The 19,998-nt window shown below is 30.2% G+C and overlaps 1 protein-coding gene across 4 annotated transcripts; it reads left to right on the top strand.

Annotated features, from left to right (window-relative positions):
* Positions 1-10,554: 10,554 nt before the first annotated feature.
* On the top strand, positions 10,555-19,998 carry LOC143239357 (uncharacterized). 4 transcript variants are annotated; one of them, XM_076480349.1, is made up of 4 exons: positions 10,615-10,714; positions 15,519-15,745; positions 16,861-17,217; positions 19,405-19,998. In XM_076480349.1, the coding sequence occupies exons 3-4, from the start codon at positions 16,886-16,888 to the stop codon at positions 19,979-19,981; spliced, it is 909 nt and encodes a 302-aa protein (XP_076336464.1). In that variant the 5' UTR covers positions 10,615-10,714; positions 15,519-15,745; positions 16,861-16,885; the 3' UTR covers positions 19,982-19,998. The 4 variants fall into 4 exon arrangements, with proteins under 4 accessions (XP_076336465.1, XP_076336464.1, XP_076336466.1 ...); XM_076480347.1 differs by lacking the exon at positions 10,615-10,714 and adding an exon at positions 11,942-13,925; XM_076480350.1 differs by lacking the exon at positions 15,519-15,745 and having other exon boundaries at positions 10,555-10,714.

Raw genomic sequence — 19,998 nt, 5'->3', positions numbered from 1 at the left:
ATAGACTTAAGGCTTAGAGTTTAAACTGTTTCGTATAGGTTGTAAAAGGAGAAAAATGTCATACAATACTTCTATTTATAGACTTAAGGCTTAGAGTTTAAACTGTTTCATATATGCACTATAAAGGGCAAAGAAAGTCATAAAACACTTGTTTTATAGACTTAAGGCCCACTGTTTGAAACAGAATGTATAAGGACATGAAAGTAATAAAACACTTTAGTTTTGGATTTAAGGCTTACAAGTTAAACTTTTCATACACACCGTATAAGAACAAGAAAGTAATAAAACACTTATTTTATAGACTTAAAACCTGTAGGTTACATTGTTTCATATAGACTGTATAAGTACAAACGAGTCATAAAATACTTGCATTATAAACTTAAGCCCTATAGGTTACACTGTTTCATATAGACTGTATGAGAAACAAGAAAGATATAGAACACTTTTACGTATAGACTTAAGGCTTATAGGTTAAACTGTTTCATAAAGACTGTACAAGGACAAGAAAGTCATAAAATACTTTTACTTATAAACTCATCTTTTTCAGGTTAAACTACTTTATATATAGTGTATAAGGACAGGAAAGTCATAAAGGAATTTTACTTATAGACTTAAGGCTTAGAGTTTAAACTGTTTCATATAGACTGTAAAAGGAGAAGAAAGTCATAAAATACTTGTACTTATAGACTTAAGGCCTATAGGTTAAACTGTTTCAAATAGACTGTACAAGGACAAAAAGTCATAAAATACTTTTACTTATAAACTCATCTCCTTAAACTACTTTATATAGAGTGTATAAAGCAGGAAAGTCATAAAAGAATTTTACTTATAGACTTAAGGTTTAGAGGTTAAACTGTTTCGTATAGACTGTGTAAGGACAAAATAGTCATAAAACACTTTTACAATAGACTTAAGGCTTATGGATTAAACTCTTTCATATAGAGTGTATAAGGACAAGAAAGTCATAAAACACATTTATTTATAGAGATAAGGCTTACAGGTTAAACTGTTTCATATAGACTGTATAAGGACAAGAAAGTCATAAAACACTTGTTTTATAGACTTAAAACCTGTAGGTTACATTGTTTCATATAGACTATATAAGTACAAACGAGTCATAAAAAGACTTTACATTATAAACTTAAGGCCCTATAGGTTACACTGTTTCATATAGACTGTATAAGAACAAGAAAGATATAGAACACTTTTACGTATAGACTTAAGGCTTACAGGTTAAACTGTTTCATATAGACTGTACAAGGAAAAGAAAGTCATAAAATACTTGTACTTATAGACTTAAGGCTTACAATTTAAACTGTTTCATATACAGTATAAAAGGGCAAGAAAGTCATAAAATACTTTTACTTATAAACTCATCTCTTTCAGGTTAAACTATTTTATATAGACTGCATAAGGAGAAAAAAGTCATAAAGGAATTTTACTTATAGACTTAAGGCTTAGAGTTTAAACTGTTTCATATAGACTGTACAAGGACAGGAAAGTCATACAATACTTGTATTTATAGACTTAAGGTTTACAAGTTAAACTGTTTCATATAGACTGTACAAGGACAAGAAAGTCATAAAATACTTGTACTTATAGACTTAAGGCTTACAATTTAAACTGTTTATATACACTATAAAAAAAGCAAGAAAGTCATAAAACACTTGTTTTTTTAGACTTAAGGCCTATAGGTTAAACCGTTTCATATAGACTGTATAAGGACAAGAAAGTCATTAAATACTTTTACTTATAGACTCATCTTTTCAGGTTAAACTACTTTATATATAGTGTATAAGGACAGGAAAGTCATAAAGGAATTTTACTTATAGACTTAAGGCTTAGAGTTTAAACTGTTTCATATAGGCTGTAAAGGAGAAGAAAGTCATACAATACTTGTACTTATAGACTTAAGGCCTATAGGTTAAACTGTTTCAAATAGACTGTACAAGGACAAAAAAAAGTCATAAAATACTTTTACTTATAAACTCATCTCCTTAAACTACTTTATATAGAGTGTATAAGAGCAGGAAAGTCATAAAATAATTTTACTTATAGACTTAAGGTTTAGAGGTTAAACTGTTTCATATAGACTGTGTAAGGACAAAATAGTCATAAAACACTTTTTTACAATAGACTTAAGGCTTATGGATTAAACTCTTTCATATAGACTGTATAAGGACAAGAAAGTCATAAAATACTTGTACTTATAGACTTAAGGCTTACAACTTAAACTGTTTCATATAGACTGTATAAGGACAAGAAAGTCATAAAACACTTGTTTTATAGACTTAAAACCTGTAGATTACATTGTTTCATATAGACTGTATAAGTACAAACGAGTCATAAAATACTTGCATTATAAACTTAAGCTCTATAGTTTACACTGTTTCATATAGACTGTATGAGAACAAGAAAGATATAGAACACTTTTACGTATAGACTTAAGGCTTACAGGTTAAACTGTTTCATATAGACTGTACAAGGACAAGAAAGTCATAAAATACTTTTACTTATAAATCGAGCTCTTCAGGTTAAACTATTTTATATAGACTGTATAAGGACAAGAAAGTCATAAAGGAATTTTACTTATAGACTTAAGGCTTAGAGTTTAAACTGTTTCGTATAGACTGTATAAGGACAAAAAAGTCATTAAATACTTTTACTTATAGACTCATCTTTTTCAGGTTAAACTACTTTATATATAGTGTATAAGGACAGGAAAGTCATAAAGGAATTTTACTTATAGACTTAAGGCTTAGAGTTTAAACTGTTTCGTATAGGCTGTAAAAGGAGAAAAAAGTCATACAATACTTCTATTTATAGACTTAAGGCTTACAAGTTAAACTGTTTCATATATGCACTATAAAAGGGCAAGAAAGTCATAAAACACTTGTTTTATAGACTTAAGGCCCATAGGTTAAACTGTTTTAAACAGAATGTATAAGGACAAGAAAGTAATAAAACACTTTAGTTTTGGATTTAAGGCTTACAGGTTAAACTTTTCATATACACCGTATAGGGACAAGAAAGTAATAAAACACTTATTTTATAGACTTAAAACCTAGTAGGTTACATTGTTTCATATAGACTGTATAAAATACAAACGAGTCATAAAATACTTGCATTATAAACTTAAGCTCTATAGTTTACACTGTTTCATATAGACTGTATGAGAACAAGAAAGATATAGAACACTTTTACGTATAGACTTAAGGCTTACAGGTTAAACTGTTTCATATAGACTGTACAAGGACAAGAAAGTCATAAAATACTTTTACTTATAAATCGAGCTCTTTCAGGTTAAACTATTTTATATAGACTGTATAAGGACAAGAAAGTCATAAAGGAATTTTACTTATAGACTTAAGGCTTAGAGTTTAAACTGTTTCGTATAGACTGTATAAGGACAAGAAAGTCATTAAATACTTTTACTTATAGACTCATCTTTTTCAGGTTAAACTACTTTATATATAGTGTATAAGGACAGGAAAGTCATAAAGGAATTTTACTTATAGACTTAAGGCTTACAAGTTAAACTGTTTCATATAGACTGTACAAGGAGAAAAAAAGTCATACAATACTTCTTTTATAGACTTAAGGCTTACAAGTTAAACTGTTTCATATATGCACTATAAAAGGGCAAGAAAGTCATAAAATACTTGTTTTATAGACTTAAGGCCCATAGGTTAAACTGTTTTAAACAGAATGTATAAGGACAAGAAAGTAATAAAACACTTTAGTTTTGGATTTAAGGCTTACAGGTTAAACTTTTCATATACACCATATAAGAACAAGAAAGTAATAAAACACTTATTTTATAGACTTAAAACCTGTAGGTTACATTGTTTCATATAGACTGTATAAGTACAAACGAGTCATAAAATACTTGCATTATAAACTTAAGCCCTATAGGTTACACTGTTTCATATAGACTGTATGAGAACAAAAAAGATATAGAACACTTTTACGTATAGACTTAAGGCTTACAGGTTAAACTGTTTCATATAGACTGTATAAGGAACAAGAAAGATATGGAATACTTTTACGTATAGACTTAAGGCTTACAGGTTAAACTATTTTATATAGACTGTATAAGGAGAAAGAAAGTCATAAAGGAATTTTACTTATAGACTTAAGGCTTACAACTTAAACTGTTTCATATAGACTGTATAAGGAGAAGAAAGTCATAAAATACTTGTACTTATAGACTTAAGGCCTATAGGTTAAACTGTTTCAAATAGACTGTACAAGAACAAGAAAGTCATAAAATACTTTTACTTATAAACTCATCTCCTTAAACTATTTTATATAGAGTGTATAAGAGCAGGAAAGTCATAAAAGAATTTTACTTATAGACTTAAGGTTTAGAAGTTAAACTGTTTCGTATAGGCTGTAAAAGGAGAAAAAAGTCATACAATACTTCTATTTATAGACTTAAGGCTTACAAGTTAAACTGTTTCATATACACTATAAAGGGCAAGAAAGTCATAAAACACTTGTTTTAGACTTAAGGCCTATAGGTTAAACCGTTTCATATAGACTGTATAAGGACAAGAAAGTCATTAAATACTTTTACTTATAGACTCATCTTTTTCAGGTTAAACTACTTTATATATAGTGTATAAGGACAGGAAAGTCATAAAGGAATTTTACTCATAGACTTAAGGCTTAGAGTTTAAACTGTTTCGTATAGGCTGTAAAAGGAGAAAAAAGTCATACAATACTTCTATTTATAGACTTAAGGCTTACAAGTTAAACTGTTTCATATATGCACTATAAAAGGGCAAGAAAGTCATAAAACACCTGTTTTATAGACTTAAGGCCCACTGTTTGAAACAGAATGTATAAGGACAAGAAAGTAATAAAACACTTTAGTTTTGGATTTAAGGCTTACAGGTTAAACTTTTCATACACACCGTATAAGAACAAGAAAGTAATAAAACGCTTATTTTATAGACTTAAAACCTGTAGGTTACATTGTTTCATATAGACTGTATAAGTACAAACGAGTCATAAAATACTTGCATTATAAACTTAAGCCCTATAAGTTACACTGTTTCATATAGACTGTATGAGAACAAGAAAGATATAGAACACTTTTACGTATAGACTTAGGGCTTACAGGTTAAACTGTTTCATATAGACTGTACAAGGACAAGAAAGTCATAAAATACTTTTACTTATAAATCGAGCTCTTTCAGGTTAAACTATTTTATATAGACTGTATAAGGACAAGAAAGTCATAAAGGAATTTTACTTATAGACTTAAGGCTTAGAGTTTAAACTGTTTCGTATAGACTGTATAAGGACAAGAAAGTCATTAAATACTTTTACTTATAGACTTATCTTTTTCAGGTCAAACTACTTTATATATAGTGTATAAGGAGAGGAAAGTCATAAAGGAATTTTACTTATAGACTTAAGGCTTAGAGTTTAAACTGTTTCGTATAGGCTGTAAAAGGAGAAAAAAGTCATACAATACTTCTATTTATAGACTTAAGGCTTACAAGTTAAACTGTTTCATATATGCACTATAAAAGGGCAAGAAAGTCATAAAACACTTGTTTTATAGACTTAAGGCCCATAGGTTAAACTGTTTCAAACAGAATGTATAAGGACAAGAAAGTAATAAAACACTTTAGTTTTGATTTAAGGCTTACAGGTTAAACTTTTCATATACACCGTATAAGGACAAGAAAGTAATAAAACGCTTATTTTATAGACTTAAAACCTGTAGGTTACATTGTTTCATATAGACTGTATAAGTACAAACGAGTCATAAAATACTTGCGTTATAAACTTAAGGCCTATAGGTTACACTGTTTCATATAGACTGCATGAGAACAAGAAAGATATAGAACACCTTTACGTATAGACTTAAGGCTTACAGGTTAAACTGTTTCATATAGACTGTACAAGGACAAGAAAGTCATAAAATACTTTTACTTATAAACTCATGTCTTTCAGGTTAAACTATTTTATATAGACTGTATAAGGACAAGAAAGTCATAAAGGAATTTTACTTATAGACTTAAGGCTTAGAGTTTAAACTGTTTCGTATAGACTGTATAAGAGCAGGAAAGTCATAAAAGAATTTTACTTTTAGACTTAAGGTTTAGAGGTTAAACTGTTTCGTATAGATTGTATAAGGACAAAATAGTCATAAAACACTTTTACAATAAACTTAAGGCTTATGGATTAAACTCTTTCATATAGAGTGTATAAGGACAAGAAAGTCATAGAACACATTTATTTATAGAGTTACGGCTTACAGGTTAAACTGTTTCATATAGACTGTATAAGGACAAGAAAGTCATAAAACACTTGTGTTATAGACTTGAAACCTGTAGGTTACATTGTTTCATATAGACTGTATAAGTACAAACGAGTCATAAAATACTTGCATTATAAACTTAAGGCCTATAGGTTACACTGTTTCATATAGACTGTATGAGAACAAGAAAGATATAGAATACTTTTACGTATAGACTTAAGGCTTACAGGTTAAACTGTTTCATATAGACTGTACAAGGACAAGAAAGTCATAAAATACTTTTACTTATAGACATAAGGCTTACAATTTAAACTGTTTCATATACATTATAAAAGGGCAAGAAAGTCATAAAATACTTTTACTTATAAACTCATCTCTTTCAGGTTAAACTATTTTATATAGACTGTATAAGGAGAAGAAAGTCATAAAGGAATTTTACTTATAGACTTAAGGCTTAGAGTTTAAACTGTTTCATATAGACTGTACAAAGACAAGAAAGTCATACAATACTTGTATTTAAAGACTTAAGGCTTAGAAGTTAAACTGTTTCATATAGACTGTACAAGGACAAGAAAGTCATAAAATACTTGTACTTATAGACTTAAGGCTTACAATTTAAACTGTTTCATATACACTATAAAGGGCAAGAAAGTCATAAAACACTTGTTTTAGACTTAAGGCCTATAGGTTAAACCGTTTCATATAGACTGTATAAGGACAAGAAAGTCATTAAATACTTTTACTTATAGACTCATCTTTTCAGGTTAAACTACTTTATATATATTGTATAAGCACAGGAAAGTCTTAAAGGAATTTTACTTATAGACTTAAGGCTTAGAGTTTAAACTGTTTCATATAGGCTGTAAAAGGAGATGAAAGTCATACAATACTTCTATTTATAGACTTAAGGCTTACAATTTAAACTGTTTCATATATGCACTATAAAGGGCAAGAAAGTCATAAAACACTTGTTTTATAGACTTAAGGCCCACTGTTTGAAACAGAATGTATGGACAAGAAAGTAATAAAACACTTTAGTTTTGGATTTAAGGCTTACAGGTTAAACTTTTCATACACACCGTATAAGAACAAGAAAGTAATAAAACACTTATTTTATAGACTTAAAACCTGTAGGTTACATTGTTTCATATAGACTGTATAAGTACAAATAAGTCATAAAATACTTGCATTATAAACTTAAGCCCTATAAGTTACACTGTTTCATATAGACTGTATGAGAACAAGAAAGATATAGAACACTTTTACGTATAGACTTAGGGCTTACAGGTTAAACTGTTTCATATAGACTGTACAAGGACAAGAAAGTCATAAAATACTTTTACTTATAAATCGAGCTGTTTTAGGTTAAACTATTTTATATAGACTGTATAAGGACAAGAAAGTTATAAAGGAATTTTACTTATAGACTTAAGGCTTAGAGTTTAAACTGTTTCGTATAGACTGTACAAGGACAAGAAAGTCATAAAATACTTTTACTTATAAACTCATCTCTTTCAGGTTAAACTATTTTATATAGACTGTATAAGGACAAGAAAGTCATAAAGGAATTTTACTTATAGACTTAAGGCTTAGAGTTTAAACTGTTTCGTATAGACTGTATAAGGAGAAGAAAGTCATAAAATACTTGTACTTATAGACTTAAGGCCTATAGGTTGAACTGTTTCGTATAGAGTGTATAAGGACAAGAAAGTCATCAAATACTTTTACTTATAGACTTAAGGCTTACAGGTTAAACTGTTTCAAATAGACTGTACAAGGACAAGAAAGTCATAAAATACTTTTACTTATAAACTCATCTCCTTAAACTATTTTATATAGAGTGTATAAGAGTAGGAAAGTCATAAAAGAATTTTACTTATAGACTTAAGGTTTAGAGGTTAAACTGTTTCGTATAGACTGTATAAGGACAAAATAGTCATAAAACACTTTTACAATAGACTTAAGGCTTATGGATTAAACTGTTTCGTATAGACTGTATAAGGACAAAATAGTCATAAAACACTTTTACAATAGACTTAAGGCTTATGGATTAAACTCTTTCATATAGAGTGTATAAGGACAAGAAAGTCATAGAACACATTTATTTATAGAGTTACGGCTTACAGGTTAAACTGTTTCATATAGACTGTACAAGGACAAGAAGGTCATAAAATACTTGTACTTATAGACTTAAGGCTTACAACTTAAACTGTTTCATATAGACTGTATAAGGACAAGAAAGTCATAAAACACTTGTTTTATAGACTTAAGGCCTATAGGTTAAACTGTTTCATATAGAGTGTTTAAGGACATAAAAATCATTAAATACTTTTACTTATAGACTCATCTTTTTCAGGTTAAACTACTTTATATATAGTGTATAAGGACAGGAAAGTCATAAAGGAATTTTACTTATAGACTTAAGGCTTAGAGTTTAAAGTGTTTCGTATAGGCTGTAAAAGGAGAAGAAAGTCATACAATACATGTACTTATAGACTTAAGGCTTACAAGTTAAACTGTTTCATATATGCACTATAAAAGGGCAAGAAAGTCATAAAACAGTTGTTTTATAGACTTAAGGCCCATATGTTAAACTGTTTCAAACAGAATGTATAAGGACAAGAAAGTAATAAAACACTTTAGTTTTGGATTTAAGGCTTACAGGTTAAACTTTTCGTATACACCGTATAAGGACAAGAAAGTAATTAAACACTTGTTTTATAGACTTAAAACCTGTAGGTTACATTGTTTCATATAGACTGTATAAGTACAAACGAGTCATAAAATACTTGCATTATAAACTTAAGGCCTATAGGTTACACTGTTTCATATAGACTGTATGAGAACAAGAAAGATATAGAACACTTTTACGTATAGACTTAAGGCTTACAGGTTAAACTGTTTCATATAGACTGTACAAGGACAAGAAAGTCATAAAATACTTTTACTTATAAACTCATCTCTTTCAGGTTAAACTATTTTATATAGACTGTATAAGGACAAGAAAGTCATAAAGGAATTTTACTTATAGACTTAAGGCTTAGAGTTTAAACTGTTTCGTATAGACTGTATAAGGACAAGAAAGTCATAAAACACTTGTGTTATAGACTTAAGGCCTATAGATTAAATTGTTTCATATAGAGTGCATAGAGACAAGAAAGTAATAAAATCCTTGTACTTATAGACTTGAGGCTTACAGGTTAAACTGTTTCAAATAGACTGTTCATGGACAAGAAAGTCATAAAATACTTTTACTTATAAACTCATCTCCTTAAACTATTTTATATAGAGTGTATAAGAGCAGGAAAGTCATAAAAGAATTTTACTTATAGACTTAAGGTTTAGAGGATAAACTGTTTCATATAGACTGTATAAGGACAAGAAAGTCATAAAACACTTGTTTTATAGACTTAAGGCCTATAGATTAAATTGTTTCATATAGAGTGCATAAAGACAAGAAAGTAATAAAATCCTTGTACTTTTAGACTTAAGGCTTACAGGTTAAACTGTTTCATATAGACTGTACAGGGGCAAGAAAGTCATAAAATACTTTTACTTATAGACTCATCTCTTTCAGGTTAAACTATTTTATATAAAGTGTATAAGAACAGGAAAGTCATAAAAGAATTTTACTTATAGACTTAAGGTTTAGAGGTTAAACTGTTTCGTATAGACTGTATAAGGACAAAATAGTCATAAAACACTTTTACAATAGACTTAAGGCTTATGGATTAAACTCTTTCATATAGAGTGTATAAGGACAAGAAAGTCATAAAACACATTTATTTATAGAGTTATGGCTTACAGGTTAAATCGTTCACTACAGATTGTATAAGGACAGGAAAGTCATAAAAACACTTTTACAACAGACTTAAGGCTTACAGGTTAAACTGTTTCATATATATTGTATATGGACAAGAAAGGTATAAGACACTTTTGTTACAGACTCATGTCATAAAAACAGTAACAGAATATTAAAAAGTAAGTTTTATTACAACTAATTTTTTGCAGTGTGTTATAAATAAGTATTATAGTTTTCGTAATGAAAGTTGTGTTTCTAATTTATATAGTAAACTGTAAAGTGCACATACATTGTTGCAACTATATATATGTTTTAGTTGTCATGGAAATAGGTATATCGTTTCTTTCGACTCGCATTGAAGAGAAAAATGACATGTGGCTTTAGCAACATAAGTTATTATTTTAGCACGTGAGATATTGTCAACGCGTATCTCAAAGTTATCGTGGGAACAATGTAGAAACCTTTGCAACGCGAGTAGTTTCGCAGTTTTCAAGGCACGCCCCCTATGTATCGATCATAGAACTTGTATTTTAAAGCAAGACCACACTATCTTTTATCACTGAAGAACCGGACTCTGAACCAAAGAAACTATTGTGACAAGCAAAGAAGCCTACAATGAGAAAATCCTAGTTTAGGTAAAACAAAATCAGTTTTTAGTTCATTTACTCTCTAAGAAGATCTGTGACTCCTTTTAAATATTTTCACTGTTATAAAACCAGACTACTGTGAATACTTAGCCTTCACAACATATTTAAAGAACGGTGTTTAAACATAGACTACAGATTGTCAACATTAATTCACATACAAATTTTAAAAAATTGTAGGTAGTGACAGTTTATTGCAAAAGTTCATTAACTTATTAGTGTCGTATTTTAAACAAGTATTTTGATCCAGTAATCTCATAATTCGTTTCATTAGGCTATTATATTAGAACTTATTTAAGTTTATTGCAAAAGTTCATTAACTTATTAGTGTCGTATTTTAAACAAGTATTTTGATCCAGTAATCTCATAATTCGTTTTCATTAGGCTATTATATTAGAACTTATTTAAGCCAAGTATTTTGGTGGGTCAGCGAAGTTTATGGAGTTTAAACGCTGAAATTTGGGGATTGATTACTAGCGTTAGACAGATAGCAGATAATGTATTGCACAGCTTTGTGCTGAGGCAAACAAGCGCCTATATAAGTCAATTTCTTGCTTCAAGTACCTTAAAAATGTGTATTGACCAATTGAAACAAATGTGAATATATCTGGTATGTTATGAATTTGTATTGATCAGTTGTAAACAAAAGTGAACATATTAGGTACGTTAAGAATATGTATTGGCCATTTGTATATAAATGTGAATATATCAGGTACGTTAATAATATATATCGGCCATTTGTAAATAAATGTGAATATGTCAGGTACATTAAGAATGTATATTGACAAGTTGTAAACAAAAGTAAATACATCAGGTACGTTAAGAATGTAACTGATCAGTTGTAAACAAATGTGAATATATTAGGTTCGTTATGAATACATATTGACAAGCTGTAGACAAAAGTAAATACATCAGGTACGTTAAGAATGTATACTGACAAGTTGTAAACAAATGTAAATATATCAGGTACGTGACGATTGTGCAGTACTGTGCAAAATTGTTATAATAAAGTCAAAAATTAGATTTCAGGCTACTTTCAAAGAACAACTGTTGGTAAATGGCAGGTGAAATATCAAAATTATATTAATCTTCATATTTAGTACAGCAGAAACTCAATGGAAGTGCTTGAATTCAGCAAACAGTTAACATTTTGTGTCTCCTTTTCCTGCAGACAGTCTTTCAGGTATTGTTACAATATATTTAATCAAAATGTGTCTAATACAGTCTCATAAAGTTTCTTTTGAAGTAACTTTGATTTGTCAAGTTTGTACCTATCAAGACTCTAGAACTGCTTAATTTGGTTGAGATTGGGGTTCGGTGGGAACCATTGCATCATTTAAATGACTCCAGCGTCTTCTTTCTTAGTTACGTAATTTCTTCATAGGTTGGATGAGTGTTTGGGGTCATTATATTATTGGTACTAGAATCTTTACAAATAATACACAAACCACTCGGTACACCATGTTGGATCAGTATCTGATGGTACATGTGCTGGTCCATTATTTCATCTATTTTGCAAATATATTCTGTCGCCTCAGCAGAACAACACACCCAAACCATCACACACCCTGCTTCACGGTACGTGCTATGCAATTTCGTATGTATTTTTCACCTTTCTTCTGCCAGAGATACAATCTACGCTTTGAACCAAATATTTCAAGTTCAGATTTTGTACTTTTGAGCAAAGTTCAGTGATGTAACAACATATGGAGATCAAAATAAATGTTTTTTTAACTGCTATACGATCAAATATTCCATTCTCGATCTGGACACTTTTCTGTCATTTGGTACATGGTCGTTCATCTCATGCTTGAAATCAGTGGTAGTCTTTCTTCCGTTCCAAAGGCTGCATAAGTGAAAATAATTAACATCAATGTCACCAAACTTAGGTCTTCTGCCTTTTACTTTCCTATTTTCAAATAAGCCTATCTATGTCTCACAATCTAGGGTGTAGTAGACAGTGTCTAGGAAGCATTTCAAGTCTGCAGCAATTTGTTCGAGAGTCCAACCACCACCAGAAAAAGCTTTTATGTATCTCTGCTCTACTGACAATTCTCCGCGTGTTTAGGGTGTGGTACGACAACAAAACGTAATATATTGTGTTAAATACTGTTTTTATCCAAAGTTTATTTCTGGAGTGGTATTCAACTGATTTCTTCTGATATATACCGGTGCCATAAGCTAGCTCCTTTCTATATAGTTAAGACACTGCATGGGGTACCATGACAGTTATTTCAAACACTAAATTTGATCAATATGTTCATTCAAACAGAACCCTTATGACAAGTATATGGGAATACTAATGAAGATAAGTATTCTCACCTTGGTTTATTCAACTGTCAATACGAATTAGTGAAGCGTTACCATAGTGTTGAAATTTACATTATGTAATAGTATAGAAGAATTAGCTCCATAGACTGTAAAGAATGAAAAATATTCTCTTGTTCTAACATTTTTACACAATTCTGTATATTGACCAGTTGGATACAAAAGTGGATGAATCAGGTAAGTTATAAATGTATACTGACTAGACGGAAACAAAACAGAAGTGAATACCTCAGGTACCTTTAAATTTTCGGAAAATTATGAACATTCCATCATGGATGGTCTCTTGACGCTAAGCACGTGTTTTAAGCAAAACTACGAGAAAGTGCTTGGACGACATTGGACTGAGATATCGGTAAGAACAGGGCTGTTATATATGTGAATACACGCTATACGTGCTCATATACGTGACAACCAACTGGTAAATATTTATATACGTATCGTCATGGTACATGTTGATGGTACACTTTGAAAGTCGTATTGTATTTTGTTTTGTAATATGTTAAGGCAGTAGTTTTATTACCAGTTTCGTAACATGTAATCGTAGTAGTTTTGTCTTTGGTTACCAGTTTTAATATAGTAATAGTTTTATTGTTGATTACTAGTTTTGCAATATGTTTATCAGCAGGTTTTAACAGATTATTTAGATAAAATACTTATAATGCGTTTCGGGGAACTGACGCCATCTGGTTACATGAAGACTATAGAGTGACGATTATCGAAAAGTCGTTCTCTATAATTTCATTCGTTTACACCAGACGACTACGTCAGTTAGATATAGTGGTTTACTTTGTTGTTTTATTGTGTTTAAAATTGAGACACTGCATAACAGTATATAACGATTTTATTCTTTGACTTGATATACCCTTTCCAAAAGGTTCGTGTTTTGGTTTTGTGTATTTTAAATATTTTCTGATACGAAGTTACATTTTTTTGTTTATCCAGTTATTTGTTTGTCTAGTTATCTGTTAGGTTTCTTGTTTGTCTAGTTGTTTGTTATGTTTTTTGTTTGTCCAGTTGTTTGTTATGTTTCTCGTTTGTCGAGTTATATGTAAGGTTGTTTGTTTGTCCAGTTGTTTGTTAGGTTTCTCGTTTGTCAAGTTGTTTGTTAGATTTCTCATTTGTCCAGTTATTTGTTAGGTTTCTCGTTTGTCCAGTTGTTTGTCGGGTTTCTCGCTTGTTCAGCTGTTTGTTGGGTTTCTCGCTTGTCTAGTTGTTTGTTAGGTTTCTTGTTTGTCCAGTTGTTTGCTGGGTTTCTTGTTTGTCCAGTTGTTTGTTAGGTTTCTTGTTTGTCCAGTTCTTTTCTATAATTATTACTTCATTCCCAGATCTCCAAAATATTCTTTATATTTAAATCTATAAAATATTCTTTATCAACCAAACCTTCTATGATGACATAGAAAGTACTATAATATTATAGAAACTATTATCCGATCTGTACTAACATACCAAGTATTATATCATCATAATAACTGTATATGTTGTCTACTCTATATTAACGTATCTAGTATTATAACATCATAATAACTGTATATGTTGTCTGCTATATATTAACGTATCTAGTATTATAACATCATAATAACTGTATATGTTGTCTGCTATATATTAACGTATCTATTATTATAACATCATAATAACTGTATATGTTGTCTGCTATATATTAACGTATCTATTATTATAACATCATAATAACTGTATATGTTGTCTGCTCTATATTAACGTATCTATTATTATAACATCATAATAACTGAATGTGTTGTCTGCTCTGTATTAACGTATCTATTATTATAACATCATAATTACTGTATATGTTGTCTGCTCTATAGTAACGTATCTATTATTATAACATCATAATAACTGTATATGTTATCTGCTCTATATTAACGTATCTAGTATTATAACATCATAGTAACTGTATATGTTGTCTGCTCTATATTAACGTATCTATTATTATAACATCATAATAACTGTATATGTTGTCTGCTCTATATTAACGTATCTATTATTATAACATCATAATAACTGAATGTGTTGTCTGCTCTGTATTAACGTATCTATTATTATAACATCATAATAACTGTATATGTTGTCTGCTATATATTAACGTATCTATTATTATAACATCATAATAACTGTATATGTTGTCTGCTCTATATTAACGTATCTAGTATTATAACATCATAGTAACTGTATATGTTGTCTGCTCTATATTAACGTATCTATTATTATAACATCATAATAACTGTATATGTTGTCTGCTCTATATTAATGTATCTATTATTATAACATCATAATAACTGAGTGTGTTGTCTACTCTATGTTGGCAATATTATTTGGATGAAATGTACTGATGTATCCTAGTCCACTTTAATTACCTTAACATATACAGTTGTTTTTACTTTTTACATATATTTATACGTTTTGTTCATGTAGAGAGATTAATCTTGCCTGTATACATATTTGATAACAGGTGTATGAACGAAAATTTGGACAACAGAATCGAGAACGAAATATCGACTTTTAAAGAATCATAAGAAAAAAAATATTAGTTGAGCTGTCGTGATGTGGTGAACATTTCAACTTGTAAGGCACTCAGTTTAATGAGAAACAAGAATAACTTTTATATATAGTGCAAAGACTTTTCACGCTTATGGCGAAAACATTCGATCAATTCACGGAAATGCGACTTGGTTCACGGTAAAACATATTGTTTATGGTTATAAATAGATGGATTTTATTTGATCAGTCAACTCTTTCATAGTTTAATATTTTTAAAAAATAAATCTACAATTTGAACTACCTAGTCATATAATTACTAACTTGACATTTTATAATGAAGGTATAGTTTAAACTACGCATTTTAAAATAAAACTACAGTTAAACTGAACTATCAACTCTTCATTAGCAGCTTGAGATCTTTTAAGTAAAGATATAGTTTAAACTTTCAACTCTTTTTCCTTAGTAGCTTGACATTTTCCAAATAAAACCATAGTTTAGCTTATAGTAATTTTTATTAATAGTTGGCATTTTTTAAAAATGAAGACCTAGCCCTAGTTAACTTGCAAAAGAAATAGTTTAGGCCAGGTGATACATTTGTATGGGTTATTAAAAAAACCAACAAAAAACAGGCGTTACTGTTATTTCCAGAACTAGTGAAAAGTCTACCTGCTTGTTCTTGCAGTTTGAGTTTGCAGACACCAAACTCTTGTTTGATCAAATAGAGGGATTCGTCTCTCATTCTAACAATCTCTGGTTCGAGTGCTAGAATCCTATCATGGAACGTCCTTGCTACTTCAGCAACACATGACGATCCGTCCTACTCTGTATTGGTAAAATATTAGCCCAAGAGATGGTGGTGACTAGCTGTCTTCCCTCTATTCTGCCACTGTTAAATTAGAAACGGCTGACGAGAATAGCCCCCGTGTAACTTTGCACGAAATTTAAAATAAACTCAAACGTATTTAAATATTGTAAATATTGGAATAGAAACTCTATATTGGAAAACAATGTTAGTTTGAACTGCAATTTGTTTGTAAAGCACTACTTCTCAGATACCTTACCTAGATATAATAGACCTGGAGCTAACTACGACCTCACATTACAAAGTTTGTTTTTGGATATAACAAGCCTAAACATTGAATAACTCAATCTTTATTTGATTATAAAGTACTTTGTTTTTAAGATTCTTACCTAGATGTAAGAGGCATTAAGATCTCAACTTTAATGCAGCTAAAGTTTAATATAATGTTTTTAGGTATGAAATCTATATGTATGGGTGATTTCGGGTATATAATGTACTATTAATTTATTAGCCTCGTGTGTCAAATTCATTGACCAATGGCATCCTTTCGTGTCGATGAAGATGATGACTCAAAACAGGTGGCTTTGAACTTCCTAGATTTTAGTAAATTAAAGATCCGTACAAGGGAAGACTTAAATTCTGCACTTTGGAAGCTACCAGAACTTCGGCTTCGGCAGGAGCATGTTTCTGAGTCAGACATCATTATTCTTGATAAGGTCACTTCTGGGCCATCAGAACACTTTACTGATCCTATTCCAGAAGCCATGCGAAATATCAGGATCAGAGACCTTAGTCAAGTTGATATTGATTGGAAAATGTTGACCTTAGCACGACCATTGTCCAAACTGGAAGAAGATGCCTTTAGCAGGTTAGTGATCTTGATATGATTTAAGTTTCAGCAGCTGTGTAACCTTGACAGAGATTCAGTTTTAGCACATGATTGACCTTGATTTAATTTCAGTTTTAGCAAATGAGTGACCTTGATATAGTTTCAGTTTTAACAGGTGAGTGCCCTTGATATAGTTTGTTTTAGCAAATGAGTGATCTTGATATAATTTCAGTTTTAACAGGTGAGTGACCTTGATTAAATTTCAGTTTTGACAGGTGAGTGACCTTGATATAGTTTCAGGTTTAACATGTGAGTGACCTTGATATAGTTTCAGGTTTAACAGGTGAGTGACCTTGATATAGCTTCAGTTTTAACAGGTGAGTGTCCTTGATATAATTTTAGTTTTAGCACATGATTGACCTTTATTAAATTTCAGTTTTAGCAGATGAGTGACCTTGATATAATTTTAGTTTTAGCAGGTGAGTAACCTTGATATAATTTTAGTTTTAGCACATGATTGACCTTTATTACATTTCAGTTTTAGCGGGTGAGTGACCTTGATATAATTTTAGTTTTAGCAGGTGAGTAACCTTGATATAATTTTAGTTTTAGCACATGATTGACCTTTATTAAATTTCAGTTTTAGCAGGTTAGTGACCTTGATATATATTTTCAGTTTTAACACATCATTGACCTCAATATAATTTCAGTTTTCGCAGGTGTGTGGCCTTCATATAATTTCAGTTTTGGCACATGACTGACCTTAACAAGATTTGATTTTTAGTAGGTGAATGACCTGAATTTCAATTTCAGCTAAACGCACGTTTTCACAAGGGATTTTCAAATTGATAAGGTTAGTTGATCGTGGTGTGATTTTTATTTCAAGTTGGTATCGCTATATAACTATACTTATTTTATGCTTCAACACTTAGCAAACGTAATGTTACGTGTCTGCTTCCAGCTTGTTGTGGTCAGTTATGTCCAAGATTCCTGAAGCTGGAAAATAATTTTGTACTTATACTTCCAATGTTGGACAAATACTGTTGTGGTGGACAAGTGCAATGAACTAAATTTTCGCATATCGTATTAATATATCAGAAATACGGTTATAATTTATCTTTAATAGGATTTAATTGAGAACCACAGGAATTCAATTATACTTGTATGAACTAGGCCTAGCAGAATTCAACATGGGATGTGTATATTACAGTATGGGGTAGTTGCACTGTAGGCGTGTTGCGTGTAAAGCTATTTCATGACTATCATTGAGGGTTGAAATATTACCTCACATTTCAAATCGCACTAAGCCTGTAGGCTTTCAAGATATTTCTCAAATTTTATAACTTATGTTATTTAAACTTCCTGTTCACTTCTCGCTGAGAGAGCGAATCAACTCTTGTAAATGGCTGATTATATCCACCTTACAGTTCACATTTCCTGTAAAGTACAGATGCTTTAGAGAGAGTACTTATTGCAATTTATTATTTACAGATTAAATATAGTAATTACTGTAAATTATTGATCAATTTTATTTAGATTTGCTGTGACGTAATGGATTATTTATAGCTTAGAGAGAGCACTTAATGTAAATTATTGATCAATTTTATTTCAGAAAGTTTAGATTTGCTGTGACGTAATGGATTATTTATAGCTTAGAGAGAGCACTTACTGTAAATTATTGATCAATTTTATTTCAGAAAGTTCAGACTTGCTGTGACGTAATGGATTATTTATAGCTTAGAGAGAGCACTTACTGTAAATTATTGATCATTTCTATGGTAAAAAGTTCAGACTTAAACTTAATTCTGTACAAGGACATCAGAGGAAAAGAAATATAGACAGGTTATGTGGTGTAAGTTAGTAGAAGTGGACGAATTTCGTGATATCTATTCTATATTTATAGATGTGAGGAAACATGGTTATTGGTTGCATTCTTGGTTCATAGACTTTGACGAATTTATTTAATTTTAAAGGGATAATAAATATTAGATGAATCAATGGTATATTTATTCTCAAGATCGATAAATTTTTTTCCATTCTTTGTTAGAACACTTGGATAAACATAATTACTTTTTCTGTTTCAAGTTTTTAAGAGATAAGCAAACTTAGTACTTATATTAAGCGTGTTAAAATACCAATATTCCTGTTTCAGGTTTAAATCTATAAATGGTATTGAAGGTTTGTAGCATTAAGTTGGTAATGTATTTAACTAATATACTGTTTTAGGTTTATAGAGCTGGATAAACTTAATGTAAAAACAATGGCTGCAGACAGTACGTCCGCAAGTAGAAGGAACTTCAGCCAAGATAGAATCTTTCATCCACTGAAAACCAAACCTGGTTTAAACATAAAATCTTATTCCCATTTAAAGAGAAATAAATTCTGTTTTGAGGATTTAGAAGAAGAAAAAGAGCACGCAATGAACAAAGAATTTACTTATAGTTTTTACGAAAGGGAATGCAAGGAGGAAGAAAATCAAGACCTACCTGAACTCTTAGCCCTAACTGAGAATCTCTTGAAGCCTTCGAAACAAAAAGGAACAAGTAATCATGCTGGAAATCAAGAATGTCATACTTCAAAAAAGAAAACCGAGAAAAATTTAAAGAAGAAACTTCCACCATCTAAATCCAGAAAATCAAAGAAATTCAACATATCGGGCAAAAATGGATTATCAAAGGCCGTTTCCAATCAATCGCGAAGTGAAATTACTCCACCTAGAGCTAATAAACTAAAACAAGGTAGCATGTTTAAAAAAGGTAGAAAATTAAGCACAAGAAAAAAAACACCAATTAAGCAAAAGTAACAATATCAAAAAAAGAA

Source organism: Tachypleus tridentatus, chromosome 13 (assembly GCF_004210375.1).
Source record: "Tachypleus tridentatus isolate NWPU-2018 chromosome 13, ASM421037v1, whole genome shotgun sequence".
NCBI classification, from domain to species: domain Eukaryota; kingdom Metazoa; phylum Arthropoda; class Merostomata; order Xiphosura; family Limulidae; genus Tachypleus; species Tachypleus tridentatus.
Note: the sequence above shows the minus strand (reverse complement) of the source record. Positions and strands in the feature narration are given on the sequence as shown.

Excerpts from the sequence above, each read along its gene's own strand:
- LOC143239357 (XM_076480350.1), top strand. The coding sequence starts at position 16,886 with ATGGCATCCTTTCGTGTCGATGAAGATGATGACTCAAAACAGGTGGCT. Across the intron at positions 17,218-19,404 it reads GAAGAAGATGCCTTTAGCAG|GTTTATAGAGCTGGATAAAC; the intron begins GTTAGTGATCTT and ends ATACTGTTTTAG.